Source organism: Eurypyga helias, unplaced genomic scaffold (assembly GCF_000690775.1).
Source record: "Eurypyga helias isolate BGI_N326 unplaced genomic scaffold, ASM69077v1 scaffold12325, whole genome shotgun sequence".
In the NCBI taxonomy this organism is placed as follows: domain Eukaryota; kingdom Metazoa; phylum Chordata; class Aves; order Eurypygiformes; family Eurypygidae; genus Eurypyga; species Eurypyga helias.
The window spans coordinates 1-15665 of NW_010252111.1; the positions used below are offsets into that span (position 1 = coordinate 1).

Below are 15665 nucleotides of genomic sequence, written 5' to 3' on the forward strand. Positions count from 1 at the left end.
CCCAGGTCAGGCTGGGGAATTGCTTCGAGCTGCACCGCCTGGCTCAGGTCTACGGCCTGCAGGACTTGCACGATGCCTGTCTAGACTTCATGGCCGCCCATTACCATCAGGTGCTGCGGAGGCCCGATGCCCGGCCGCATCTCCTCCTGCCCTGCGCTCTCCAGCAACACCTGAAGGAGCGGAGGATGAGGGGCACCGCCACCCTCGTGGCTATCGGGGACTTCGTGGGGGCCTCCTCCCTGGGCCTGCCCCCGGGCTGTCACCCTCCGGTGGAAGCCCCCTGGTCGATGCTGAGGTATGATGAGGAAGCGCAGAGGTGGCTGCCCCTGGCCAACAACCTGCCCCCTGATCTGGTGAACGTCCGAGGCTACGGGTCAGCGACGCTGGACAACTACCTGTTCATCGTCGGGGGCTACAGGATCACCAGCCAGGAGATTTCGGCTGCCCATTGTTACAACCCTTGCCTAAATGAATGGAGTCAGCTGGCTTCGATGAACCAGAAGAGGTAACCAGCCCCTGCTCCCTGAAATACACGTGTGTCCATGTATGTTGTCAAAATAGACCCTGTTGAGTCACATGGTGTTGACTGGACTCAGCATTCCGAGAAGTGATTCAGCCCTGTCTCTGTGCCGTGAATCACCCGTGTCTCTTGCATCGTGCGGCGGGAAGGTCCGCAGTGCTTGGCCGTGGCTTGGCAGCATGCCACCGGACGGGCCTGGCAATTCTTGGCTTTGCTGGCAACCGTCATCCCACCGCAGCACAACGCTGCACCCTCCCTGCTGCTTAGGGACCTCCTCCGCACGTCACGGGGAGCTGTGGTGGCAAGGGAAGGGTGAGGAGGACGGGACTTCGTTGGATAAATGCTGATGGATCAGGCCTCAGCTGTGGGAGAAGCTGAGCTAGGCGTCAGCCACGGAGCGTGCTACAGCTCTCCCCCACCTGTGATCATTCACCTCAGTGTGAAATGGTGGTGGGATCCCACTTTTCCTTTAAATTGTAATATACAAGGATCCAGTCTCTCCAAACAGCTGTCTCCCTGGTAATAGAAAATTCTCCTTAAAATAGCAAAGATTACAAAACCCCAAAGATAAAATTCTTCTGCTTCCTTTGTGGTATATTTTAGCTCCAGTACTCTAAGTGACAAGTTTTCCTTCTCTTAGTGGGGATGTACAGTCTATCAGAGCCAGAGGTGGCTGAAAAATTTAAGTTGGAGCAGGTTTTTTGTTGGTTTGTACTTTCATAAAAATCTGAACATTTTGTAGGCCTGCATTTCCGTGAAATATTCACCAGAAAAACGTCAGGAAGATTGCGAGAAATTTTTCACTTTAAGAGAATAGTTTGGTCTGGGAAACCTTTGACAATGTTGCTTTTCCCTGTATCGTTTTGAGTTGTTTATTTGACATTTATGTTGACGTTAGTATTCAAAAACACTTGTATAGTTTATATTTGAGAGCATAATGGAGAGCTAGCCTTGAGGGAGACCTCTAAGCAGAGATGCCATCTGCCTGGCCAAGGTTGTGGCTGCTCTACGTTAACCACGCAGCAGTTCCCAAAGCCTTCTGCTTCATTGAAACCAAATATTTCTGGTTATCCAGTGTGAACTTCCTCATTATTTCCATTAATTCAATGATCACCCAGAGACCCCAATTATTGGCGTCAGTGCTTTGTATCTGGGTAATAAAACTGCAGCCTACTCCAGTGAGCTTGGCAGCTAAAACCTCTCAAAACAGGGGATTGACCTAAAATTAGTTATTTCCCATTTTACTTTTCCCCCCCCACACTTCTTTTAGTGCTATGAGAATTTCACTGAAGTGATTGCCTCCAGAATTAGTCATCAGCGTTGATTGGAAACCCAGCATATTTCTCGCTTCTTGGAAAGGTGTTGTGAAAAATAGCATCTGTAAAATGAGGGTTTAGCTTTAAACACTGCAAACACACCTTTTCTTGCAGACATACTTCTTAGACTGCTATAAGCAGTCTTCACTGAGGTGCTTGTGGGAACTGAGATGTTTCAGCTGGCCTCATTTGGGCAGTCTTGTCTACACGAGCACGATTGAGGGCACGCTGGCCTTAGTAGGAAAGGATGATTGGGTCAGCCCCCACAGCGTCTCCTATGGAAATTAACTTAAACATAGTAGTCCCACGTTGATCAAGTTACGAGGTTTTGGCAATGGTTTGCGTGACGTGTATAGCAAAAGAGATGTTTCTAGGTGAGATGATTCTGCAGCACGGAGAATGAGAGCGTTTTAAAAAATGCTTTTCTGAGGCCTCTTTTTCACCTTATAACCTGGCTGTTTGAACTCTAGATCAGCCTTTCCTTCCCCTTCCCTTTTTTCTAGGCTATATAGTCATTATATCTGAAATAAACACAGGGATATTTTCTCCTTACATTACTATTTCCGACTGCACTGCCATACCGACTTTGTCTTTAGGCCCATCACAGGTGACGGCAAGGTCTTCCTTAGCATAGGATTACACACTGGCAGTTTATGGCAGAAAAGTAACGTGTGAATGGATATTTTTGGAGTAGTCTCTGTTCATTTCATGATAGTTATTTCAGGTCAAGAAGAACACAGAATTACTTCCACCTCTAGACTGCATGATTGCAAGTGAGTATGTTGCGCTCTGAATGATAAGCTGGGGAAGTTTTTTTTTTTTCATGGAATCTCTGCTGACCCCTTCACATAACATGATTTCGACTTTAACAGCTTTGTGAAGTCTCGGCCCTGAAGTTATTAATTATTATTTTTTCTATCTGACATAACACTTCAGCTCTTTGATGACCAGCTTGACATTTGGTGGCCATAACACCAGAAGGGATGGCCTGTGCCACTGGAGCCAAGAGCAGGGAGATTTTAGGACCAGGGAGTTTGTATTCAACAGGACCAGCACTGATGCCTGTCTGCCACACAGATGTGGTGCAATTAGAGCTGCACTTTGCTCGGCGTTGTATTTTTAGTTTGTTATGCTGTAGTAAAATAAGCAGGGCAGTTGCCCAGCGTGCTGCTTAGGAATTACGGTCATGTGACTGTCTGCCAAATGAATTTATGTCAGCTGATGTGATTACATCCCATGGATGAATTTTTTTACATATCTTGAGGGAGGGTTCTAGTTCCCATTGAAGCTGGTTTGACTTCAGGCAACATTTTAAGAGGATCTGGATCTGGCCAATGTGAATGGATGCCTATGTTGGCCTTAAGAGAAGGCTGAGGAGTTATGGAAACAATTGTGCTGGTTTTCTGTTAATATAAGAAGTTCTTTGCCCTCAACAAACCTTATAATTCTATGATATTTTTATCTTTCATTATTTCCATTATTATGATATAGAATCTCAGGATTCTATATTTTTTCTCTGCACATGCATGGGTGAAATATTCCCAACTTACTTATACCTACAACACAAAAGCTTTCTAATCTATGGTGAACACCTAGCAGTCATTCTGGTTTAGCTTATAGCTGTTGGCTTGCTTTCTAGATGTAGAGGTCTTACTACAGTAGTTTCGGATTTGTTCACCATGTGTAACTCCTCTGTATTATTATTCTTGTGATGGCCAGATAAGCTTGAAAAATGGTAATTCCCTATTTGTGCATATACAAGGGAGATAAAATAATTTGGTCAGACTCATATATGAAGCCTGTGACTGAGCCTGGAATTTCTTGTCAGCTAAGAGCTAAAACTGGTGCCAGTCACAAAGAGTCCATAACAAACCACAGTTTCTAGCTTTTTTAGTTCTAGAGATATTGCTGTACTTGGAACAGTGTCTTCAGAGAACTACCTGGGCTTTTTTGTGGAAGAAACTTCATGTAAATATTCCCCAGACCACTTGTGGTCTCTGGGGACAGGAAGATAACAAGGCACTTGGGAGACTGTTTGAGTAATGCCCTTCAATACCTTTCCATACTTTTCTTTAAATTGATGCTATCACTTAAAGTTTGCTATTTAAAAATAATGTACTCATAGGATTTCTATTGCATGTGCCAGTTACAGCTGTATATTCCACTCTTATTTTCCTTCAGAACACTCATGGCAGGTAAATCTCCCACACTTGGAAGACCCTGTTAAGCCTCTGGCTGGGATTATACACACGCACGTGGAACATGGCTTTTGTGAGCAATCTGTGCCTGAACTGCTGCCACACTGAGGGCTCTTATAGGAGAGGATGCTCCAGGAAATGGTGGTGGTTAATGAGACCTTCACTTTCCATATCTTTTAATATTTTTTTTTCACTCAGAATTCCTCTGTGTTGGGGGAAAATAGACTTTTCAAAAATTTTTAAGTTAGAAATATTCATGTCACATTTATCACAAATGTATCACATGCTTCCAAAGCTAAAGATTGGATGCAGTGTGCTCTGCAGACTCATATAAAGAATGTCAAAAAAAGAAAATTTGGTTCATGCAAAAAATATAAAATGCTTTGGAATTGCTTTCATAATTGCTTTCATGATTCATTGCCTCCGTGGTAAATGCTTTAACTCTAGAATAAAGAAGTCATCTGATTTGTGAGAAATATTAAGGTTAAAGTTGATAATTTGGCAGGAAAGGACCACAGGTTAGTTAGTCCAACCCTCCTGCTCTACAGCAGGACCAAGCTTACCTTGCAAAGCCTTACAAGTGTATGACTTGTTCTTGAATCATAGAATCATGGAACGGTTTGGGCTGGAAGGGACCTTGAAGACCATCCAGTTCCAACCCCCCTGCCATGGGCAGGGACCCCTTCCACTAGACCAGGTTGCTCCAAGCCTCATCCAGCCTGGCCTTGGACACTTCCAGGGATGGGGCATCCACAGCTTCTCTGGGCAACCTGTCCCAGTGCCTCACCACCCTCTGCGGGAAGAATATCTTCCTAATAACTAATCTAAATTTACCTGCTTTCAGTTTAATTGAAACCCTCCAGCAAGGTAGATTCCAACCTCCCTCCTCCCAGGCAACTTGTTGTCATGTTTAGCTCCTCCTCTGATCAGAAAGCCTCTAACGTCTATGCTGACTTTTTCTTGTTGTATACTGACTGAATGGTGTCTGGCAGCGAACAAGGAGAAGGCTCGCTGATCTCTTTACAGCTGCTTTCATAGGGGTCTCCTACAGATACACCTACAGCTGTTAACGCAATCCAGAACCACGCAGGTTTTTTCACAAGTTGCTGAATGTTGTCTTGTGTTCAGAAAGCTATACACTCTGACCCCCAGATCCTATGCGTTTGTGCATTAATTTTTCTTCCTTCCTGCATATAGTGCTTTGCATTTGTCTTTATTGAATGATAAATGCTGTATTTGGAAGGATGGCCAAACCCCACAGCGCACTCTTGCTTGTGTTCCTGGGGTCCTTTGAGAGGAAATGAGGGACTTGAGAAGACAGCTCATACTCAGTCTTGTCCCAGCAAGAAGGGTACCTACTAAGCCTGTCATCTGGAAAGTACTTTTGATCCCCCCAGGTTTTGATAACTCACCAAGGCTAGTGGAGTTATATTGCAGTTGAATCTGACAGACTGTTCAGCTCCGTTGTTTCCAAGCTGTAGTCCATGGAACAGTTGTTAGTTGTGGAGAGCTGGCTGGTTACTCAGTGTTTGCTTTCCTTGTTTCCAGCTGCTCCAACACATTAAAAGAGTGTAAAAATACACTAAATATTTCCTAATGTTCGCTCTCCATAAAAACACCTGCTGTTATTGGCATGGAACGGTGAATGGCAGAAGTTTTTCATAATGCATTGAGGCATTGTCCAAACTTTCATATAACGTGTGTTGATGGATACTTATGGTTACTTTTGAGTAAAATCAACCTTGTAGTTAATGTGTTCCATAAATCTGAGATGCTTCCACTGAATGTCATCCATTTTAACAAGTGTTGGAAGCGATTAAATGACTGACTTTGTATGTGGCCTCCTTCTAGAATAATTGAAGTTGAAAGCTGTGCTGTATGTCTTTCACCAGATAGTTTTCCCTGTGCTGCAAGAAAGAATTCAGTGATATGAAGGCCATCAAGCAAAAAATGGACAAATTACCTCCACTCAGATAAAAGAGTAAGAAGCTTCAATTAGAGGGTTGCTAGAGAAGTATGTGTGAATTAGGAAACCTGAGTTCTTTCATGTTCTGACACTCCCCACTTGTTTAGGTAACTCATGTCCTCTGTGGCCAAACTTTTTGCATGTTCAGATAGTGGCTACAAGATCTTGGAGTAGGGAAACACAATCCATGCGCGCGTGAAATCATTTTATAAGCCAAAAATCCTGCGCCATCTCCATCACAGGCACAGACTTACAGACATTCTAACATACTCTAGATTTTAAAGGATTGCTTGGAAATGGCGTTTACATTTTGCGGTTTTGTGCCTCTGATAATTTGTGTTTTGTTTTTTATTGTTGTTTGGGTGTTTGTTTGGTTTTGGTTGTTCTTTTTTTCCCCGCGACTTTTAGAGCAGGTACATTACTTGCAAAATATGATGTTTCAAAGCAATTATCCTCATTTCATACCCACTATGCATTGCCATGTTATTCTAGATTCTCTAAGATGGAAAACATAATTGCTGTAGAGAAGAGATGAACAGAGTGACCTAATCGTAAATGTCAGCAAAAAAAAAAAAAGAATAAAAAGCAATTAATTCCTTCAAAGGAGCATTTTAGTTTCCAAAGCTATATCAGGATGACAAGAACAAAATGATTCCATCTGGAAACAAATTCATTTTCCAAATATATTTAATAAAAAGAAATTGCAGGGCAGTCTGCTGCTAGGCAGGGTTCAGTTTGTCCAGACAAAACCCTGCAAAACTACTTAGCGGTAAGTTTTGAATCTTGGATTCATGCAGAGTGAAACTCACTTTACTGCTCAGCGGGCCAACACAAGCCTAAGACACCGCTTCAGTTTTACGGACAGCGCAGGTCCCTGTTTGGCTTTCTGCTGAGCTGGTGCACCCCAGTGACTTTCACACATGTAGTTAATTGAGATACTGCATAGTAAAATCTCCATTTGGCTCAGTAGTAGAGAATGAACAGTCTTTCTCGACAATGAGGTGGTTTCTGAAGAGAGGAAGAGCTCATCTTTTATTAGACCCGCTTGCGTAGCGGGGAGGAAGAACTGAGCATCTGAGCCCGCTGACTTCAAGCCCTCCAGTTTCTTCCTACAGACTTCCACATTTAACATCCACAGGCTGTTTGTTTTTGCCTGCATTATCTTAGAAGTGTAAGATGTAAGGTTTCTTGCAGTTCAATAGTTAGAAAGTTGCCCTTTGCCACGCATAATCGAGCAGAATAAGAAATAAAAGAACAGGGAGTTGGCTGTGGAGTGCAATGCATTTTCTTCAACTCTGAGTGGAACATGAGTTTACAGATACATCTTGCTTCAGTGGGATGGAGGGTGTATTTAGTAGTTAATGCTGGGTAAGGTACAGGAGATTCTCTCTTCCTCCTTTTGCAGAACAGGATTCAATGTGTACCACTTTAGATTTCTGTTTATTAGGGTTCTTAAAGAGATTTTGTATTACAAAATAAGATAAGTGCACATTCTTATGCGTTCATCAAGACTTGTTTGAAATTCCTGCAATTTTAACTAAAATAACATCCTTGTCTGTGTGTATATATAATACGTTTTTCTCTACTGAAGTTACTTGACTAAAAGCCTGGTAAAAATGAGATACCTGAAAAAAAAAGAGCTCAAACTGTGACAGATTGAAATCCAAATCATCAGTCTCAGCATCAACGTAATTAACATCGAGAATGTCACTGGTTGCTGTCCTGAGTGATTACAGTGTAATTCCAAAATTTTGGCCTTGCACAGAAGAGTTCAGATGCCGTAATACATGAAGTAATGGTACAACTTTAAGTGGTGATGAGCATGGTGGAGCCTGGATAGGAAGAACTTTCCTATATTTTTTCTGTGCATGTATACAACCTATTTCAGTGCTGCAATCTTTTCTTTCAGGTCCAATTTTAAGCTTTTAGCTGTAAATGGAAAGCTCTATGCCATCGGTGGTCAATCACTTTCCAACGTGGAGTGCTATAACCCCGAAAATGACTGGTGGAATTTCGTAGCATCCATGCCAAACCCTCTTGCAGAATTCTCAGCTTGCGAGTGCAAGGGCAAGATCTACGTTATCGGAGGATACACTACACGAGGTAGAAAACTTGCTTATATGTTGTTTTTTTTGGTTTTAGGATTTTTTTAACCTGATTGCTTCTAAGGCCCAGATAATGTTGTTCTCTCTTTCAGGAAATCTTTGATGTAGAAAGCTGCATAATGCTCATTAAAACATGTAGAAATAAATCACGAGTAGACAATAATTGAGAAGTGAAATAAACAAAAAAATTATTTCTGTCGTACAGGAATCAGATATTTATTTTTTCCAGAATCTGCATGGACCTGGGGCTCTTTTTTTCTGAGGGAAAGGACTTCAGCACACAGCTTAACTCTCCTTCTTGTAGGTTTTGACCATACAGTAGGAAGAAAGGTCTCAACACATACACTTTGTTTATTTTTTAAATATCTGTTTTACTGATTTTTAAAGATTCACGGCGTGGAAGGGGTTGGAAGGGCCCTCTAGAGATCATCTAGTCCAACCCCCTGCCAGAGCAGGATCCCCTAGAGTAGATGACACGGGAACAAGTCCAGGCAGCTTTGGAAAGTCTCCAGGGAAGGAGACACCACCACCTCTCTGAGCAGCCTGTTCCAGGGCTCTGTCACCCTCACAGGGAAGAAGGGTTTCCTCTTGGTCAGGTTGAACCTTTGACTGTCAGAAGCAAAAATCTGTGAAGAAAATATCTGCCTGCATTAGTATTTTTCATGTATTAATAGACATCATGGTCCTTTCACTATAGCATTTCAGTGTTACGCAGGCAAATTCAAGCTATTAAGATATTCATTACTGAAATACCTTAAATAATTAATCAGAAGCTTAAGCAAGAACCAGCATTTTTCACTTCCTTTCTCTACCCTCTTTTCTGAGGGTACTATACAGAGGAAAGGTTTGAAGTTGCATTCTCTCTTGACAATTTCTTTATCCAGTGGAAAAGCAAGCCACTGAAAGAGAACTCCCATTTGTTCATTCCATAAGCACATAGTGCCATTCTTTGGGAGGAATACCATTTTCTCAGTGTTTTAGAAGTAAATGTTTTTTTTTCATGTCAAATGTTCAGTATTTACCAGGATTTCCTAAATTTAGATTCCTAGCTCTAGGCCTTTTCCCACTTCATTTGACCACAGTACTTATAAACTTTCTCCCAAATGGAGAATAAAATCAGAAGTGAGATCAACTTTTACAGAGGCTACTGCAAGCAAAACTAAATGACATTAGAACAAGCTGTCCCTGCAAGCGTCTCAGCTGCTTTTAGCTCCAAACCACTGTCAGGTTTGTAAAAGACGCACTGCCACCCCTCATGGTCCTTGTGGTAATGATGGCCTTCAAAGGCGTTTTGTCCGGTACATTCTGCCCCGGAACGTGGGGACTTCACTGAGTTAAACAGAGGTCGCAGAGTGCTTGCCGTGTGGGGTGCCATGCTGTGGTGTGCTCTGCAGTCCCAGTCCTCTCGTCATCCCCGTTAAGGTACCTCTTGCTTCTTCCAGACCTCAAGGGATTGTCACTGACCTTCAGGCCTCTGTCTTTGCCTAGATATTAGCCTAGGTCTTTTCCTAAAAGCTGATTTGAATGGGAACAGGGTAGTAAACCAGAACAAAGTGGCGAGCAGAGGATAACCACCACATTTAGGCTTATGCTTAAATCCAAGACTGTTCATGACAACAAACGCCTGTGCTTGTTACAAATAAACATGCTTTCCTGAACAAGGGTCTAGGATCGGTTTTTCTGTGACACCTTAGCGTAGAACGGCTGTCAGACTTAGAAGCCAGAATTGCTGTACTTACACTGGTGATTCACCTTCCAAGTTACGCAGATGTCGGGGAGCATTGAGGCCTAACCATCTCAGATACGCTGAGGTTCATTTCCTATTTCAATACATTCACTACATAAACCACGTGCAGTGATTAATATGTAAATTTATTTTTTTTTAAATATTTCTGCATATACCTCGGTTTTGGTAGGTTTTGTGGGCTAGTCGTCTTGATCTGTGTAGACCTTTCTCCTGAGACCATGCTTTCTAAAAGATGGCAGGATCTGGAATTTCCCACTGTAAATTATAATGACACTTCATGAATAAAGACCTTCATTCCAGTTCTCAGCTCTCACTTGTGAACCTAGATCCTAATAGAAACTCCATGTCAGGCACTATAATGTTCATGTTTTCTATGTTTTGGGTTTTTTTTGTTTGTTTCAGATGATACGAAAGACCCAGGCTCCGGACTGAGCGAATGAGGGCCATATTGCAATAAACTTCCATTTCATATGTCCCCGCTCAAACCACAGCACTTTTTTACCTGGGGAGATTACTGCTATAGATAGACATTGAAACTTAATTGGGATGAGTCAGAGAATGATGCATTGTTTGTAGACAAAGATCATATGTATGTAGAGCTTTGATCAGCAATTTCATAGAGTATTGCTATGAGATTTTCCCTCTTTTTTTTTTTTCCCCCTTTATTTAACGTTGGTTGATGTTCAAGAAGACAATGTAAACTAATAGACAATGGCTGAAAATCATCAGAGTGCCAGCAAATGCTATAGCAGCACCTCCCTAATCATGCTGCTAATGCACTTCATTCATGACAATCCAGTTATATTTATGGCTATTTTTACTTGTGCATAACTTGTCAGTATGTCACCGTCTGCTGTTCCACTTGGGAGCTCATCTGGAAATCGTCATGCAGGATTGACTTGTAATGTGGAGCAGATTTTATTAAAAGACCAGGCTGGAGTCTGCAAACCTGTTGCTGCTTGTCACTTGAGTTTAGATTTAAGCTCAGGTCTCCAGAGATCGAAACTGAATTTACTAGCTAACAAGTCCTGTGCACTCTCTGTTAATTTAGTGAAGCCTTGGAGACAGCCAGGGCCTCCACTTCACAATAAATCAGGGTGGTATTGTAACGGTTTTGTAGAATAACAGCATTGCAAACACATGCATCCACTGAGTTGTAACTGAAGAACAGGTATGGCTTCAACTTTTTTCCTGGGCCTCTGCTGCTGGAGCACGGCATTCACGGTTCTTAAATGATTTTGACAATGTCTGTTTCTCTCTTTGTATAGTACTGAACATGTGCCCTTAGGTCATCCATGCCACTTGCTGAAATGTAACCAGCTTTATGAATTTTATTCCATGAAACTTTGATTTATGGAATGAACCGCAAAGTTTCAAAGTTAAGCTTGGATGATAAATCATCACTTGACAGGCATTAATGAAGCATACTGTCCTCATGATAATTTGATTCGTCTGTGATCACTGTTGGAAAGCAGAATATTGCTCCATTTCCCTTTTCATAAAAAAATCTTACATATCAATTGGAAACAAAAGCATAAGTTAAAAACTGGGGATTATTCTTTTAAAACCTGCATCCCCAGACTATTTACATCATGCAATGTGCCAGAAGTAGTTTAATTTTTCCCTCTGCAAAGGAACAGAACGTTCACTTTTTTGTCAAGGGCAAAGAGTTGCAGTTCTCAAAAATCAATATTTCTTCTCTGGTTTGCTATGCTTTTGCACTGTAATACATTAGCAGTCTGTAATAATGGCTAATTCAGTTTGTAGGGGGTAAGAATCCTCCTCCGTGAGTACCTTCTAATATGCTTATTTATTTGTAAATATCTCTCCTCTGTTTCAGACAGGAATATGAACATTTTGCAGTACTGTCCCACTTCCGATTCCTGGACCAACTTTGAACTTTGTGATGTCCATGTTCGCAAACAACAGATGCTCTCTGTTGAAGAAACTATATATCTGGTAGGGGGTTGTATTCATGAACTTGGACCAAACCAAAAATCCAGCCAAAGTGAGGATGTACTAACTGTGCAGTCTTACAACATTGCAACCAAAGAATGGCTCTACCTCAAAGAGAACACATCAAAATCGGGTCTTAATTTGACTTGCACTCTCCACAATGATGGAGTTTATATATTGAGTAGGGATATTACTTTATCTACAAGCTTGGAGCACCGTGTTTTTCTGAAGTATAATATATTTACGGACAGTTGGGAGTCACTAAGACGCTTTCCAGCCTTTGGACAAAACATGCTGATCTGTTCTATGTATTTGCCTGATGTGAGAGAAGTGTAACAGCATCAGATTTTTCTTTCAGCTCCTTAATCATTCTTGGAAGAAATATTGCTCTCTCTAAATAATTCCAGTTTCAGAATGCAATGTGGTTGCATAACGTAGACATAAAATACTGATTCTGTTCTTTAAAAAAGTTGCAAAACCCAATATTAAGAGAAATGCTTTCAGAAACAGTTAAGATTTCAGTTTAAAAAATTTGTTGTTTTGGATTAAAATTTCACCAAGTATTGTTTGCAATTTAAACATAAAATTATTATGTTGGTAACTGATAAAGGAATTCCAAAGGCAAAACTGATCAGTCTAGTTTTATTCTCCATCTTAATAAACAGTAGAAGATGAGCAAGAAGATCCATGCTAAAAGTGGAAATAATTCAATAAAGCAAATAAAAATCACAAAGGGAATTATTTCTTTTAAAATACAGTTTTTACTCGAACTATGTCCTGTCTAATACACAGTGTTTAAAATTGTTTATACTCACACATTTTTGTCTCTTCTACAGTAGCAAACGAGATTCTCAAAGGTGCCAGCAATTGGGGTATCATCAAGAAATAAGAAATTCCCCTTATTTGTAAGGAAGTGTTTTGCCAGGGACCAGGAGGAATTGCCCAGAGGCTTATGGTTTCTGCTTGGATACTAGATTCTCCTTTAATGGAAGTTGGTAACATTTATTGCTACTATTAAGACAGAAGTAAAAAGGCTGTAAATCAAAAGGGGAAGTTTGCTCATCTTCAGAAAGGTTTTAAGTTTTAGTTACCTTGTTGTATTCGGTGGTCCTGAGTGTTAAAAATCAAAGTATAGTTGGCAGCATGTTGCATGTTAGGAAAATGTGCATGAGCACGTGCAGTGGTGATCTGCACCAGGTGCATACTGCTTGATAACAGTCATCCAGAACATCCATCTCTTGGTATGGAAGGGTTGGTTCCTGTAAATGACTTCCTGCCAACACCACCCAAAGCAGGTGCACATGGATGTTGGCTCTTTCTTGTCTTACCAGGAGCTTGATAGAGATTAGCTCAAGTTTGTCACCCAAAGTTGTTAGCTTCTCCAAAGAGTACAGTAAGATGGTCACCATGAATACTCCTTTGTGGGCATTCAGGAGTTGATACTCTGAGAGCTTCTCTCAGTTCCTGCATGTTGCCTAGGACAATTCTCATCATGATTGGCCCTGTTTCTTTTGGTAGCTAACACGTTCATAAGCATCTTCTGAAGGCACATGTGGAATATGTTTCCTCACAACAAGAAAAAGAGGTGGTCTTGGTCACCCTGGGAAGGTTTCACTGCACCTGCCTTTAGGGAAGAGATAACCAGATTAGGCGTGTGTTAAACACATTGCAGGGGTGCTGGTTCTGCACCAGATGTTTCTCCACGTGACAAAAGACATTTCATTCACCAGAACAGGTTCCTAGTAAGTGGAGTTGTTGGCTTTTTGTTTGTTTGTTTGTTTTTGTTTGTTTTGTGGGTTTTTTTTTTGTTGTTTTGTTTTTTTGTTTTTGTTTTTTAAACTTGGAACTTAGGAATCTGGATCATCTTTTGAAGATAGGTGTGTGTTGTACAGAGGAGGAGAAGACAGCAATGTTTTCCTCAAGGTTCTTTTAACTCCCTGCTTCTCCGCAGATCTGCGTGAAGTCTGTGCTGACTAAAAGAGCTATCCAACTTGAAGTGCCTTGCTGATTACCTCTCACACATTCAGTGCTTAGATGCATCATTTAGGTGCTTCTGATCATGCATAGCACCAGCCTCAACAGAAAATCCCAGGAAACTCTATGGTCCAGAATGAGGGCATTTGGGTTTGACCACTTCTAGGATGCAAGTATTTTGGATATCTAAGATTTAGCTTATGGGTGTAATTTTTGCAGCCTGGCAGAATACGTTACACTTACAGACAAATTATTGTCTACCATTCAGCTCTATGTATGAATTTAATGAGTTAAGCCTGTGGTTACTCCTTTGAAAACATGATATACCTAGCAGGTGCTGTGTTTTGACAGCAGTATCAGACCAAACGATGTCTCTTCTTCAATGAAGAAATAAGGTGACTTTCATAAGATTCCTCTTTCAGAAATGCCTTAGAACAATTATAAGCAGTGAGTCAGTATCTGGTGATAAATTATCTCAATCACATTGTTACTAGCTTTCCTTAATTTCTTTTCAGTTCCAGATTCAGCACCCTGGTCATCTGTAAGTCAGCTCAGATTGATAATGGTGGAGGGAGTCACATCTGAGTTGTGACGTTCTCTTGCCTAGCAAAGTAACTGTGGAGCCTCATCACTCCCAGATTTGCAGTGATCTAATCAAGTCCTTTCAAACCCGTTCATTTCTTTGTGCAGTCATCATTCCAAAAGCTATGACATGTTTTAGGTACGATTACTCTTTTCCACAAGAGACCTTTCCACACTGGGTTTATCTGTGTGTTGGTTTCAGCTTCCAAGTGATCAAGTGACCAGCTTGAAAATCTGGAGAACCTGCTCAAACATGGAAGAGAAAGACTGCTCTGACTGTAAACAGTTAGACCCTTTTGTCAGTCCACGGTGCAAATTTCTCATACACTGACATTTAACAGTACTACAATCACAAATCAAAACTGATGTTGAATTTGTTGGCAGTACCAGAACGTAATAATCTAAATGTACTGTACTACTACAGGCTGAAATAAATATATGGGTTTTTTTAAACAAAATTCATTACAGAAAAGTATGCAATGTGTGTGGCCCTCATGCCTTCGTAAAAAACCCAAACACTGTCATGACTGTCCCATGCCCTTTTCATTTCCTTTCTATCACTTTAATATTTCAGATGAGGCACTGTTGAGCAGCTTCTGCCTTTTGGCGCAAAGAAAACTGGTTGAGAGTCACTACAGAATAATGAAAAACTTCTTTTTAGCCAATGGAACTGTTGTTTAGTGATTTAGTATGCTCTCTTTTCTTTGCTGGTGAGAGGAAAAAAGTCTTTAAGAACAGATAAGCTGCTTTTGCATGAGAGTGGTACAAGTGTAGACCAAGGAACTCTGTGGTCTGATCGATTGGAAGTTCCTCCCTGTGATCCTGATATTGCTTCTAAATTAATCATATGGACTTGGAGAGATCACTCCACCTTCTTGCATCTTCATCCCCAAATGTAACATGTGAGTAGGAATGTTCGTCTTGTGGGAACACAAATGGTTGTCTGCTATAGTAGTGTAGATTTTGTAAGACATCTTGAGCATGTGGAGAATTATGTATGTTCTCATTGTTGTAACTGTGTATTTGGTTATTAAACCTGCTTCATGGAAAGTGGCAGGATAGAATTCAGCTAGTAATCTCATTTTGGTCTCTACTAATTACCTTTATTGCAGCTTTCCAGTACATGAAGGGGGCCTACAAGGAGGAGACTTTTTACAAGGGCCTGTAGTGACAGGACAAGGGGTAATGGGTTTAAATTCAAAATGAGGAGGTTTAGGTTAGATATCGGGAAAAAGTTCTTCCCGGAGAGGGTGGTGAGGCACTGGCACAGGTTGCCCAGAGAAGCTGTGGATGCCCCATCC

The 15665-nt window shown here is 41.3% G+C and overlaps 1 protein-coding gene across 1 annotated transcript; it reads left to right on the plus strand.

Moving 5' to 3' along the window:
* Window positions 1-8: 8 nt before the first annotated feature.
* On the plus strand, window positions 9-12144 carry KLHL42 (kelch-like family member 42; the record flags this gene model as incomplete). The annotated part of the gene is made up of 3 exons (XM_010152243.1): window positions 9-505; window positions 7910-8103; window positions 11693-12144. Coding segments are annotated over 3 exons (1143 nt in total), but the record flags the coding sequence as incomplete, so codon positions are not given.
* Window positions 12145-15665: the final 3521 nt, after the last annotated feature.